Raw genomic sequence first — 14,792 nt, 5'->3', positions numbered from 1 at the left:
ATTAGAAGCTGGACACATACCTTGACCCGCTCTTAAAAAGAGATTCTCTCTCAGATGCTGAACTGGTCTTAGAGCTTCTAAGAGACTCCTCAGAGAAGATGAACTAAGGTCAAGTATATTTCAGAGTTCTCCTGTGCTTCACAAAGCAGGTAGCATACAGGGCACTGATGATAAATCTTAAGCTTTTTTTTGTTTTATATGAGTTGTTCCCATCTAAGTGTTGGTTTCAGAGCTCCCACCCCTCCCACTTAATTCTTCAGGGGTGAGGGAACCCACTATCTCATGGCTTGACATTATTTAAATGTTGAGTTTATAGTAAGACTTAGCCCTGAAGAATTCCACCCACAGCTTTTAATTGAAGAAATACAGCTGCAGAAAAAAATACTATCAGTAACTCAGAAAGATAACTGAATATGGCAGTCATGGGAAAACAGCTGCTGGAGAGATATCTCGTAACAAAAAGGCATGGAGAAAGAAGACCTCAAGCAGCAGCCAAGTTTCATTTAATAAGAAAAGGAAAGAAACTAGAGCAATTATATTGTTTACCACTCCTCCCATCCCATGTAATTGGGAAAACTGATTATAAAAGGCATCGTCCTGAAGTGATGAACTTAAAACTCTGAGAAAGTGAAGGAAGTCCAACTTCTATCTAAATAGCATAACTAAATACAGTTTAGAAGCTGTGGTGCAATCCAAGCTGTTGTCTAGCAAAGATACTTTGTCAAATACATGTTTGCCCCTACAGCTGTATGCTCCTGCAGCTTAGCAGACTGATAACAGGGTATGTATCCACACCGCCAGTGGTCTCTGGCATCCTTTCCCCTAAGTACCAGTATCCCTGAGCTCTACATCACTACTAAGATGATGTAGATGATCCCACCTCTATGATACCTTCCCTTTCTGAGTATAGCAGATATTCCTGTTGTTCCACTTTCATAACAATTTACAGAGCCCTCTGTAATTCATCAGAAAGCTGTGCTAAATGACAACTAGTCATGCGTTTAGACCAGAAAACAGTGTGAAGAGCTACATCTGGAATCTTAGTTCTGTGTCCCACCATGAGTTGGTCATTACCACTGCCTCTTACTATATCACTGTGTGCTATTCTTAAAGCATCACAGAACACATTATTTTCTCCCTACAACTATATACTGGTTGCTGTTTTAGAGGTAGGGACTCTTTCCACCCACCCCACCTCCAAACTTCTCTTATAGTCCCCCACAGCTGGAGGCATTCACAGGTCTCCAGATCCATTTGATGTTAACTCCCAATTGCCCTAGAACACAGGGTTTTTTCTCTCCTGAAACAGGCTAACTCTGTAGGGGTCTATATCAGAGCTTCAGGGACAGTGGTCATACAGCAATCAACTCTTCAACTCTGCCTTCATGTGTCTGTATGCAGTCACTAGCAATGGTCCTGCATTTCTGCAACAGTTCCACCTATGAATGCCCAAGGAAGCATGTGTGAGCCAGGTCTTCCGGAACTGCAGGTCCCTCTGGGAGCTTTCTAACCTTCAGAAGAAAGAATCAGAGGGCTTGCAGGCATTGTCCTGGGGTTTCTCAGCACGTAACTGCATATCCATTCCAAGTTCATACCATATTATTTCATGTATTGAAAAAAAAAAGCATTAGCTTGACCTGTGGAACATTAGATTTTCCAACAAAATATAGCTGGAATCTTGAAACCTCCCCGAGAGATGCCTTCCTGCAAGTTACCCAAAAGAAAAGTCAAGTCTTTGGTTTAAATAAAATGAAAGAAGCACTTGTGATGTTGAAGCACAGCTCCTATACCTCAGTTACATCACCGGATTGGCAGGGTGCTTCGGCCAGTGCAGGGGCAACCAGTTCATCTCATGGTGCACTATGCACACCTTATGGGCCTCAACAGATGGGGCAGGAGGGCTGCTTTCACACAAACGCACTCCCCCCTCATGAACTGACCATCAGACCTAGCCAGCAATTACAACTGAAGCAGATAGCCAAAGTTTTAAGTGCCAGCACTATGTGTCACACTGTTTTTTGTTTTGCTTTTGGTTGGTTGTTTTAAAACCTTCAGTGTCTTCCAAGTTTCCTATTACAATGTTACCAGCTGGTGGGAGTTATCTGCAACCTGGCTGCTTTCTGGCAACCTCTTTTCAAGCCTGGCAGAAAATAAAACTGTCAGTTCACCCATTTCCCTTTCCTCCCCTCCCTTTACAAATACAACCAACCAAAAAACCAGAATGAGAGTACTTGCAGAAATTAGTGCAACTGTCAGATAAACAGAGCCATAAAAATACACAGCTCTGCATCCCTCCCCAAATACTAACACCAGTGCCATGCCAGAACCATTACCTATGAAACTAAGAAGGGCAAACAAAGCTGCAAATTTATTCACCCCCAGATTGCTACTCACTTTATCCCAACTGGGGTAGCAAAAGCCATCCCCACATCACCAGGCAAATACCACACCATCTGGCAGGGGCAAGAAGGGAATATGCAATCCTTACACAATCATATGGGCATGGAACACAATCCTGCCACACAAACTGTTTCTGTACAGTTTACAGAAGTCAGCTGTAGAAGATCAGCAGTACTTGCCTTCTTTGGGAGGAGGGCAAGGGTTCCTGAATGCAAATGATTTTGCAAGACAAGCCTGATGCCAAATAAATCACCTCTGGGATTTGGGGATGTGCTGGGAGACAACCGCTAGGCCCACTTCTTCCCTCTCTTCAACCCTCATTACTACTATCTTGTGTAGCTAGATATCTTGTCCTCTCCTCTTTCACACCCCAGGCAGCAAAGCCTTGTTGAGTAAGTCCTCAGAGGGTTCAGCTGCCAGGAGCACAAGGTGCTGCAGTTACTCTGTGTTTTTTTCTTAGTTGAGAAAAAATTTATTTTTCAATAAAGAAAGTAACATTTAAAATAAGAAAGTTCCCCAATATAACCCAGGAACAGAGGACAATATTTCAAGTCTCCTCGTACCTTCCCACACAAACCTGAGGTGGGACCAGATTTCCCTGCCTCATTTGTGAACAGAAGATTGGTAATGTTTCTGCCAATGTTGCTCTCATCTCTCATGGAAAAACTGAGCAACAAATGTCAGGCTGAACTGGGGAATCTGCCCTAGGATCAGGTACAGTTCTATTGCTTTTGTACTGGCCAAGCCACCACTGACAAAAGTACACTGATAGGACACCAAAGGTACACTGGGATTCAAGACACTGACAATCTGGCTCCAAGTTACACAGCCTTCCCCTCCCTCCCAACGCCTGTGAAGAAACAGGAGTCAGTCCTACAAGTTCTACCTACCTAAACATGACCGGCTCCAGAAGGCGGCAGTAGTATGAACTTCAGTCTGGCTCAGAGGGATGCTACAGGTTGGCTATTTGACCCCTGGCAGGCTGAATGGAATAGGGAGGGCACAGAGAAAGAGCAGGGCAAGTGACAAGTATCAGCTCTTCCATCTGATGGCTCTGCTGCCTCTCACATGCCTTCCATTTTCATCTCCCTTTTGGAACCTCCCAGAGCTATAGCCTCCTGGGCTTATCATGCCTTACGGGACAATTTTTTCCACCTGATATTCACTGGGAGGATCGTAAATATTTTTCGTACAAGTGCCAAACTAGGTACCATTCTGAGGCTGCTAGAAAGGAAGGGAGCCTTCCCCAAGGCCTCTAGGCTTTTGCTGCAGTTCTAGAGCTCCTGTGGGTGGCTCTGTAGAACCCCTGGCTCCATTCCTCGCAATCCCATTCCTTGGTCCATTAGTCACAGCAGGCAGCTTCTTGTAGAAACTGTTCAACTACACAAACCCTTCTGCCAGCAAGGCAGCCCGTACACATTATTAAGTAAAAGCCATTTCCAAGCAGTTAGCAGAGCCAACACTCTCAAAGGCAACACGACAACTAGTCCTGGAAGGACCATACTTCATGAACTATCACTGAGAAATTAAAAGAACCATTGTTTTGATTGGTGTATACATCCCCTGCTCCTTGGTAGCAATTAACTAACCAGAAGTAGGCAGCGTTGCCCCTCTTTCCCAGCTCCTTGAAGATCTCACACTAGAACAAATAAACATGAGAGTTATGTTGGTTCCCACAGCACTAAAACATCTGCTAAACAAAGCAGTGGAACAAGGATCCCTTTAAGAGATGGTAATGCCTGAATACATCTGGAAGCCCACTGGGAACACAGCTCAGGTTTGCAGAGACCCACAAAATACCAATGCAAAAAGCGCTCCAACTCTCCCATCCCTGCTTTTTGTGAGGGTATGAGGGGAGAAAGGGACTTTCAGGGCATGATAAGGAAAAGAGTTTTCTTGCAAGCAGGTTGTGCAATCCAGAGCCTCAACTGCTGTATTCAGAACAGATTTTCTTTAGGGAAAGGGGAACTAACACTAACCCTCTCAGAGGCCGGAGATCTCCAAGCCAAAGCTAGCCAGTAGGCAGAGATGATCAGATGAACAAAAAGAATTTGGTAAGCCATTTGCCAGCAACAGGACATCTTCAGAGAGAAGGGAAAGGCGGCCAAGCAGCTTCAGGGCTCCATCCTGGTACAGCCTGCGACCTGACGAAGAAAATCAAAAGAAATATCAGCCAGCGACTGGTGCTGTAGATTAATTCTATACGCTCACAGAGGGATGCTTGTCAATGCTTTCCTATTAGTTCCCTCATGAACGAAGACTGCCTGCACAAACACTGCATGCAGCTTTGAGCGTACATGTAAAAGCAGTGATCATCCTGTAATACTGCTGTTCAATGGTTTCATATACTTGCAGGCACAGGAATCAAGTATATACTAAATTGACCAGGCAGTTGCTTACATGAGAAGTTCCTTTCATAGTACTAAGTCCTAGCAATAGCTTCAGATTCCCCCCTGAGGAGGAATTAATCTCTTCATTCCTAACCTCCTCCCCAAAGTTGATTCTGACATGATCCAAACCAGCTCAGAGACAGTTCCTGGATGCAGTCTTTCATGAACGTAACTCCTGTTTCAGGTAGCAGAGAGGTGGTGCCATTGTAAGGTAGCCAGAGTCACCACCTTCTAAGGCCAGTGTGTGGTCTCAGTCAGACCAGAAGTCCAAGCCTTGAACTTAGGACCCAGCACTGCCTGTTATCAGGAACACAAGTAAGATACTCACACAAAAGAACAGAATCCATTCTGTTCTAGCTTCCTCGAAAGTCTACAAGAACCTAAGCTAAGCAGCTTCAGTTTTTCCATGGCAAAGATAAACAGTGTCTTCTCATGATACCTGAGTAAATGTTGCTTCCACTTAGTGCATCATTTCAGTCAAAGTCACACCCTGTAGATCCACTGCAGCTTAACACAATGCACAGCCCAACACCAAGCTGCACACTGGCATGCCTCACAGCCCTCTCCCAACATCACAGGTATAAGCCCCACACTGCCACACTCACCCCCCCTGTTCCCATTCTCCACAGGCTCTGCCGAGTAGAAGATATAATCAACGGTGGCTCCAAGCCCCATGGGCATCGTTGTGACCTCCGGGCGTCCTCTCTGTGGCAGGAAGTGGCTGTAGACAGAGGTCAGGTTGAGGCCATGCTGGATAACGCCTGAAGACCTGCACATCAACAGCCAGCGTTTACCAAGGACGGAAAGAGAATGATGCAGTGTTCAGTACTGCAGTCATAGCTGAACTTGGATTTTCCCTTGCTGATGCAACTGTCCAAACTATTTCTACTTTGTGAACACATAAAAGACAGTCTTTCAGAATTATTCACTCCACTTACACCAAAGACAAAGTGGACTATGAACTTCCTTTGTCTCCAATACCCAGTCCTGTCTTTGCTCTTCATTCTCGACCTCACCAACACAATGCTGACAGAACAGCTGTCCCAGCTGCTGGGACAACCCTGGGTGGATCTGGCTCTTCCACACAGCCCTCCTTACTCTCTTTCACCCTCACATTTATTTCAGTCTTTACTTCAGCAGATTTTCAGTGCTCAGGAAAACGAGACCAGGCTTGAAGAGTGGGGCCATTGAAGGTGCACCAAATTACCTTGGGACGAATGGCTGGGGATCAGGGTCTTTTACCACGGCAGCAGGCTTGGGCCAGTGTGCAGGGCGGTCTGCAAAGGAACAAAGAGATTCCAGCCAGTCCTACATAGATCCTGGGACAGGCTGCTCATCCCAAGTCTGAGAAGCTTCTCCTGAGACCAAATGCATCTTTTTATCCAAGAAGAGCAGATACCTTCCAGTCACAGGCACCTTAAAGAAAAATATTCAAAGGAAACCCCAGATCTAAGACTAACAGGAACATCCTGAAAGCACATCAGTGCAAACAACTGAGAAGTCATATTGTGTCCTGCTAAGGACATATCCTTAAAGCATTTAATATTATCAAAGCTCAGGGTAATTCAACCTTTGTCTCAAAGAAAGGTCATTTGACTTAGCCTACAGCTTACACAAAGGGTGTCTAGAAACGCAGAACAGAAATGGAGAAAGCAGAACCAGCCATGCCACAAGGCCCAGAGGTGAGGCAGTGTCTACTGGGTACCAGCATCCAGAGACATCTATGTTGTGGCCATTGTGACATTACAGTCCTCAGGTTTGTTCTCCCCCATCAAAAATCTTGAAGCAGAATAAAAGAAATATATATATATATTTCACTTTATAAGAAACAGCCTCCAAAAGAGGCTGAATCTCAGTACATCTCAAGGAACACAGTCAGTGTGTATGAGGGTGGTAAGACTGTACTCCTCTGAGCTCTCATGGAATCCACTAGTAATTACACAGCCATAGAAGGCACCCTTCTGCCTTCCCCTTTTCTCACCAGGCATTACCTCCACCTCACATTTTCATCAAAATAGAGCTAGGAGAGTCACAAGCTGAAAAATCTCCCATTAATACCTGGTTTAGCATCTGTCACACCTTCCAAGAGGACCAGCTGCGGTGGCCGTTCACAGGCAACATCGCAAAAACGAAACTGGAGCAGGAAGTCCCGGCTGTACTTATGTCTGCCTGCAGAGAAAAATACAAGTTATGAAAAGAAAATAACTGCAGCAAATTCACATCTACAGGGAACATCTGCATACTTTTTAGACCTTTAGACCTCTTTAGGTTGAGAGAGGTTTTTGTGCCCAAGCCCTCTGATACCATGAGAATGGGAATCACTTAATAACCTAAATGTAGAACAGAACAGGTGTGTAAATGTAGAAGAACAGAGCACAGTTATTGCTAACTCTTTAGCCAATGCAACAGTCATGGTTAGCACCTTGATGAAACAAATTAAGAATGTCCCCTCTGAGACACCACAAATTCAAGGGACTTTTAAGCAGATCAGTTAGTGTGCAACTCAAGGAAACATCTGCTGAAAAAGAAAAAACAATTCTGGAGTTCAGGTTGAATAAAAGTTCCTCATTCAAGATTCCAATAAAAGCTATTTAGTCTGGGCGCCTTCTTTTTTTTAATCCTCTCTAAGGACGGTAGAGAACAGTCATGATTGTAACTGGGCTCTTAGGAATGATTTCCTAGTAATGGTGTGCAAATACTGCCCAAAACCGCTCCCACAAACACATGCAGCTGAAAGCTGTGGCTGCTGAACACGGTTTGCAACTGCACAAAAGCATAAGTCTGGGAATATGAAAGAGATACGTAGAGCAATGGTTACTGGTAGGGGAACATTCAGCTCCTGACTAGAGAAAGAAAATGGCAGAAATTGGGCTACAGGAATAGACTCCAGAAAAATTAAATTTAGTTCATATACCAAGAAAATGCATAGAAGAGAATCTGCCGAGTGTCTCATGCAACACATGCCCAAGCTTCTCATAGAGACAGCAAGGCCCACAAACTGTCCATTCCCAGCAAACTCATGTTCTCAGGCCACAGTGGAGCTCACCTAGTTTCTTTGGCAGGCACAGGGTGACGTATTGGCAGTTGTCTGTTACACCCAGTGAGCTCGGCCACAATGGGGCCAGCAGTTTCCGTGAATACAACTGTTGGGAAAAGTCTTCCTGACCAGACACCTGCAAGGAGGCCAGAAACAGGAGAGGAAACATCAGCAACACAGAGCAGAACTTTTGCAAGCTATAGACAATGTACGTATACATACTTGCCAAGGGCAAGACAGAAGAATGCCCTCATAGAAAGGCATGAACTGAGCTATTCAGAATATGGTGCAGATATAATAAACCTTCAGCTGTGGCGGATGGATACAGTTAGCTATAAGTCACCTAACAAGATACTTTGCAGGCATCTATTATTGAACTGATGATCTAGCTTGAAAGCCAATGATGTATTTGATCATGGATACACAGTAACAGGTAACCACAAGAGACTCTAGCACAGGTGCCCATTTCAAACTGTTTTCACATCAAACATCCACATAAAATTTCAGTAAGTCTTGGTGGAGTTGTACTCCCCTACACTTCCAGTCACCCAGGCACAAAAATCCCATAGCAAGGGAGAACCAGGACCTGAAATTAAGTGGGCTATTATCACTGGTCTGCCTCAAGAGAAACCAAAAGAGCAGTGGTGGAAACAACACGCACACATTTGTCCGTTTCTTTCCCCAGCAGTGCTGGAGGCATTGGGGAAGACTGAATTCAATATTCAGACTATTTCCTCATGAGAGAAAGAATGCAGCCATGCATTTCTCTAGCAGCATGCAATAAAGAGCTACCCAATCCCAGTTCCGGCTGGCACCTGCCTTCCAGGCTGGCATCCCATGGTAGGAAAGTTCACCATTCCGGATGAATTTGTAGAGTGGAGAATCAGGTACAGAGTTCAGGTCTCCACACAAGATTACAGGATAGTAGCTGCCTTCAGTAGTTTTTGCAATCTTGTCGATCTCTGCTAGGAGCAAGGCCATCTGGGCCAGTTTGATATCTCCCCGCCGGGGATTAAACAACACATGAGTGTTGGCCACACACAAAGGACTGATTGCCTTCAGATCTAGGCCCTCTGGGAGCAGAGGCTGCAGCAGCAGCACCAAGCCCACGTTATCCCGATTGAGGACGTCCAGGCCAGGCCGGAAGTACTCTATGGGACTGAGGCTGATCAGCTGGAACCTGCTGTGCTTATAGCACACTGCACAGCCATCTGTCTTCGTCCCAGTCCTCCGTTTATAGAAGCATGCAAAGCCTGAAAAGAAACCATCACTTATTAAAAGGTTTATCCAGTCACTACCTCAGGCTCCCCCCAGCAGCTGGGGAGTTCAGCAAGTCTGTGTAGCAGAAGACGTTGCTACCTTTGGGTACAGCATTATAACCAATTCTATTCCAATAATCACTATTTATCATTTATCATTGAGGGTATTTTCTCTCTCCTTGTCCTTCTAGGACCCTATCAGTTTTGCTACTCTCATCTGTCAACTCTGAGAAAGATCAATTACAAAAGAAAGGGTAAAGGTCTAGGCAGACAGTTCAGAAGTGGGGCCAGCAGCCACCCAACAAACAGGAAGAGCTCTCTCAAGACCAAGTGCTTTAAAGACGTTAAGCAGGAAGCACTGCTTGGTCAGTCCCATGAGCTGGAAGTACAGATACACAAAAGCAGGACGTACCCATCTCCTTGAATATCGGTTCCAGCTGCTCCCGGTAATGGTTCTCTTGCACCTCCTGCAGACACAGAACCTGCAAGGAAGGCAGAGACCTCATTTGCTCCACCAGTATTTGCTAGTTACCTTGTTTTGGGGAAGGAAGAAAGTGGAAAAGTGCACTCACATACCAACCCTGCAACCAGAAAGGTCATCACTGCAACTCTGTCCTGTACTTTCCAGATAGAGAGCAATAACTTCCTGGGTCACATTAGCTTATCATTTAGTTTCCCAGTGATGAGGCAGAAGATCCTTCATCATGCAAAGAGGACTCAAGGAACAGAGAAAGTCATGAAGTCCTCTTCTACGCAGGCTTCCCCTCCTGTGCTGCCTTACAAACCTGGTCCTTTCCTCCCCAAACACATATTATCTCTTCTTCCTCTACTTCTGTTATTTAAAGAAGTTAAGCCCTGCTATCAAAGTATGACTAGTTTCTACAATAACACAATCAAAGCAAGATAGACACCAAAAAACATATGCACAAGGCCTCAAATACTCTCAGAGGAATCAGTGTTCAGTTACCGAGCAGGTAGTATCTTCCTAGGACTTCACTCCCATCTTTTTTTTTTGTTGGTTTTTTTTAATGCTGTTAGATCAAACAATGAATTCAAATTCCGGTGACATTGATGTGGGAAGGGCTCAGTCATACTCACATCAGGATCCCAGTGCTGGATCTCCTGCAAAAGGTTTGGAAGGCGGTAGTTCCACTTCAGGATGTCTGGATGACAGTGTACATAGAGATCAAGGCCCTGCTCCACCAGGTCCTGGGCAAGGATGTTGTAAGACATGACTCGAAATTCAAAGAGAGGAGTGTTTTTCGAGACCTGCTCTAGCACACAGGGCTGGACAGAAAGATCCTCCCAGTCTCTCCATAAAATCTCTATACGCAAGAGATAAAAAGCCAAGTTACAGCTATGCTGCGTACCCTGCTGAGACTTTTGTTCCCCTGGGACCCAAAAAACAGCCATTCTCATTCTCTAAGCTAGGGTGTTCTAGTCTCTGACCAAACCCTCATCCACTCTGGTTTTCAGGTGCTCTTTTTGGATGCCTTTGGACAGTTGTCAATGGGGATGGTATAACAGAATACCAGAGTCAAGCATACTGAAACATTCGACCAGCTTTTGGGTGCTTTTTATATTATAAAGCCAGCACTTGGGAACAGTTCCTGGGAAATGAACATACATTGATGTTCAGACCAGATGGTCTAAATAGCTGTAGAGTACTAGCTGTGACCAGCCCTCCCTCACCAAAAACTCACTTTATAGTTTTCACTAGCAGGTCCTGTCAGTTCTGCATGGACAAATACAATCCATGTCTTACTGACAGCAAGCCCAGACACAATAACCTGACCACATTCACTACAAATGCAAATCCCAAACCAAACATCAGATTCAGAGCTGTTACTACTGACCATGGTAGGGTACCTCTGTTGGGAGAGGACAAAATTGTACCGTATCCTGAATGGGCCAGGCTGAGGGGTCCATTGGCACTGTCTCTGCATCACGTGCTAAACTCCAGGCCAGCACAGCTGGGTCTTCATTCTGCACTTCTACACTGATAGTGGCACTGCCAGCTATCTGGTGATCCGTCTGTGGCACCACAGCTGCCCAAGGGGCACTGCCTGCTATAGGCACTGTTTCCTCTGCTGGTAATTTTGTCAGTTCAGTTACTGCATGATCTTGCAGTTCTGAAGAAGCCAAGACATGTAGCTCTGTGAACTGCTGACCAGCACACTGGGTGACTTCCGGAGCCAAATTCAGGTCACTGAGGCTAGTCATCAATAGCTCTGAACCTTCTAACCAGTCACTAGTGAGCGTAACTGATACTTTCCCCACTGCTGGAACACTCTCACTGGCTGGCAAATTCCCTGCTCCTTCCTCCAGCCACTGCTGGAGAAGGGCTTCTTCCTCTTCTGGAACCGACCTTCCTGTGGTCGCAGCAAAGACGCCTTCTATCTGGGTGGACGTGCTCTTCGCCAGAAGCACATTCTTTCGACAGGTAAAGAAAGCATCTGCCATTTAAAAACAAAAACAACATCAGACAGATGGAAATCCTTTCTCACTCACTCTTTTTCTTTTCTGTATGCATTTGCTGTTAACTCTGTGCAATACAACCATTCAGTATAGCAACCCAAACAAATGACTTCTCCGAATAAAAACCGTTACAGCCCCAGTAACTTACCCTGCCTCTTCCTGAACGCTAGGCCACAGTCCAATTCTAGTTATGTTAGTCAAAGTCACTGAAACTGTACCGGATGGCAATGGCTTTACCAACTCTACGGAATGGACTTCTATCTCATGCAGCGCCACAGCCAGTCAGCCAAGCTAAAAGGCCTTGCGGAAACTATCAGCTCTCAGCAACACACGTAAAGGCACAGCCTGTAGAAGTTAGCTGATGGGTGCATGGGCCAAGAAGCCGGGCTCTTGTAGATGACCACTTGGAGCAAGTTTCTTTCCAGTGATTCAGTAAGAAAGTAGTACTCAACTAAGCGGATGAAAAAGACACAGAAGGACCAACATGTGCAGTTAAAAGCCTTATTAGAGAGAATATATGCACAGAAGAAGTCCTGGTAAGAATTACAGATCATCTGATGACTGACATCTGTGGTAAAAAATTAAAAAACCCCTGCTGTTAATGTGACACTTGAATATACTAATATTGGTGGGGTAAAGCAGAAAAAGACAGGGACTCTTTTCACTTGCATCTATGTAAGAGATAACGGCATTTATGTTTTGCTATGAATTCTGCACAGGCACTAGTCCCTACTGTTGACTAGCAATTTCTGTTGCCTACAAATCACTTTTTCTCTACTGTATCCCTGTGAGAATCAGTCAGCCAGAGCAGTAACATACAAGAGTCAGCAACATCCATGTATGCTTTTACTGTCTCTTTCATGTCAAAGCTTTCTGTATGTCAGAAATGAAGCTTTAAGAACCACACTCCTCTCTGTAGTTTTGTAATTAAGGTCATGAATGTCAGAAACACCAATGCACCGAGGTAATATTTTTGCACCCCACCAGCCAGGCACAGCTGTTACAAGAGCCTTTTACCACAGAATAGGAGCTGAATTTGAGAAGAGTCAGCTAGCTGCTCACTGCGACCACAGCGTGCCAGTGGCTGCTACAGGCCTAGGCACAGGTTCAGGCAGGAGGGCGGCTTTACATAAGCGCAGTCACCGGGGACTGTGAAGTAGCAGCAGGATCTAGGAAACTAAGTGCAATATTGATGCATGCAAAGCAAGAGTCCATCCACGAGCCACCTGCAGGTCCCTGGGGAGTCACAGACCTCAGGGCAGATCCAAAGATCTTCCCAAACCTGCAGCGCAGGTCCAGGGCAGAAGGCTCGGGCCTCCACGCAGACTGCAATCTGCCACTGCAGCACAACAGCGGCGACTGTTTCCTCCAAAAAGCCATCCCCCCGCGCTGCCCCGGGGGGAGCAGCCCCGGCCCGGCACAACTGCCCACGCCACCTCGGGCAGCAGCCCCCGGCCCCCACCGGCCCGCCTCTCCTGCTGCCCAGGGCGAGGGACTCCGGCAGCTACGCAGCAGCCGGGACGACCCTGGCTCCCAGCCGCCGAGGCCCCTGCGGCCCCACCCCCCTCAGGCCGGGGCGGGGGGGTTCGAGGGGCACCCACGCCCCGTCCCTCCGAGCCCCCGCCGCCGGCTCCCGCGGCCCCCGCCGCCGCCCGCCCAGGGCCGGGTTACCTCGGAGGGCCCGGAGGAGCCGCGCCGCCGGCAGCAGCACGTAGCAGAGCACCGTGCCGATCATACCGCCTGGCGCGGCGCGGCCTCCACCGCCCCCGGCCCGGCCCCAGCGACGCGACGCGACGCGACGCGCCGGCCCCGCCTCAGCAACGCCCTTACGCCGCGGCCGCGGCCTGAGCCCGGGCGCCGCGCAGGCACTCACCGCGCTGGGCCGGCACCGCGCTGGGCCGCCGCGCCGCGGGGGCTGGAGGCGGGCTCGGGCCTGGCCCTCCTCCTGCCCTGCTCCGGGGCCGCCCGCCTGCGGGAGGCCGCGGCCGGCCTGTGGGACGGCCCCAGCTGGGCGGCCCCGGCCGGGGTGGGGCCGTGCCCGCCCCGCTGTGGGGCTGCCCCGCAGCCGGGGACCAGGCCGGGCCCGGCCGGGGCCCCGCACGCGGCCAGTAGGTGCGGCGGGGCCCGGCAGCACTGCTGTGCCCGCGGGGTCAGGAGCTTTCTGGCCCTGCCACCCTGAAATGTCTGATTTCAAACAAAGGTTTTCACCCCCTGGTCTCCAGAAATCCAAACAGAAAGGAAAATTTCCAGGAATTTTTTTTCCCCTGGAAAGCCACCAAGCAAATAAAGTCCCATTTGCTCCAGATGAGTTAATAATTACACAGGCTTTGCAAACACAGTTGCTGATAGTCAAGGTTTGTCCACCGTTAAGTGGACAAACGCCACTGGGGAGGGGTGAAATACCGGTGCGGGAGCATGCTCTCTGTCAGTGTGCTGCTCACAGGTCACCACACCTCTGCAAAGCCACTCCATCTCACCTGTGTGTGAGCACACTATGGCCTTTGCAAGTTGAGACCCATCACATGTCAAAAACAGACAGTTTCACACGAAAAGAGAAGTCGTGGTTGAAGTCCACGTTCTTATTGTTTTGCTTTGTTCCACATTCGAATGTGTACAACATCTAAAGGCAAGCAGATCGAACTGATCACCGCTACTGCTTTTTACATCAAACACACGCTTCTAATGTGTGATCTTGGTAGCCTTCTTCCAAACCCTCTTTAAATGGGCACTCGCAGTGAAGTCAAGACTCATGTCATCCCTGCCTTTTGCGCTGACCGGTGCTGCCAAACTGCTCCCTAGATACTGACCAGCTGCTGTCTCATGGGTTATACTTAGACAAAACACTTTTTGAGGGACAACCTGCCTCTTACCCTATTTATGTGTACTGATTATGTATACAATGGGTGTCCACGGCTAGGATCTGAGCTGATGTATATAAATAATTTATATAAATATGTATATAAATAATAATTCTGCCATTCTTCTTTTCAAATCTCCAGTTATAAAACACCATGGGCCACAGACACAGTAACTTGTCTCAAATCCCACAGATGTCTCTGGCAAAGCACAGAGCTGGACCGTGGTCTCCCATCTCCTGCTGCAGTAAACAAACCTCTGGAACCATCATTGGTTTCTGCTCAGAAAATGGAGGGTGTTCTCCAGAGGAAGGATCTGCAACATTAAGGGCTGATGACTGTGGCATTTAAAACAAGGCTGTTCTTTAAAAGG

At 47.3% G+C, this 14,792-nt stretch overlaps 1 protein-coding gene across 1 annotated transcript; it reads right to left on the bottom strand.

The window, feature by feature from the left end:
• Positions 1 to 3,027: 3,027 nt before the first annotated feature.
• ANGEL1 (angel homolog 1) lies at positions 3,028 to 13,299 on the bottom strand. Its single transcript, XM_059819402.1, has 10 exons — positions 13,236 to 13,299; positions 10,943 to 11,542; positions 10,185 to 10,411; positions 9,499 to 9,568; positions 8,647 to 9,080; positions 7,837 to 7,963; positions 6,849 to 6,959; positions 5,998 to 6,067; positions 5,396 to 5,559; positions 3,028 to 4,544 (listed from the first exon to the last, which is right to left on the bottom strand). The coding sequence occupies exons 1-10, from the start codon at positions 13,297 to 13,299 to the stop codon at positions 4,384 to 4,386; spliced, it is 2,028 nt and encodes a 675-aa protein (XP_059675385.1). The 3' UTR covers positions 3,028 to 4,383.
• Positions 13,300 to 14,792: the final 1,493 nt, after the last annotated feature.

This window comes from Gavia stellata, chromosome 7, assembly GCF_030936135.1.
Source record: "Gavia stellata isolate bGavSte3 chromosome 7, bGavSte3.hap2, whole genome shotgun sequence".
NCBI classification, from domain to species: Eukaryota; Metazoa; Chordata; class Aves; order Gaviiformes; family Gaviidae; genus Gavia; species Gavia stellata.
The sequence above is the reverse complement of the archived record's forward strand: the minus strand, read 5'-3'. Positions and strand labels throughout refer to the sequence as shown.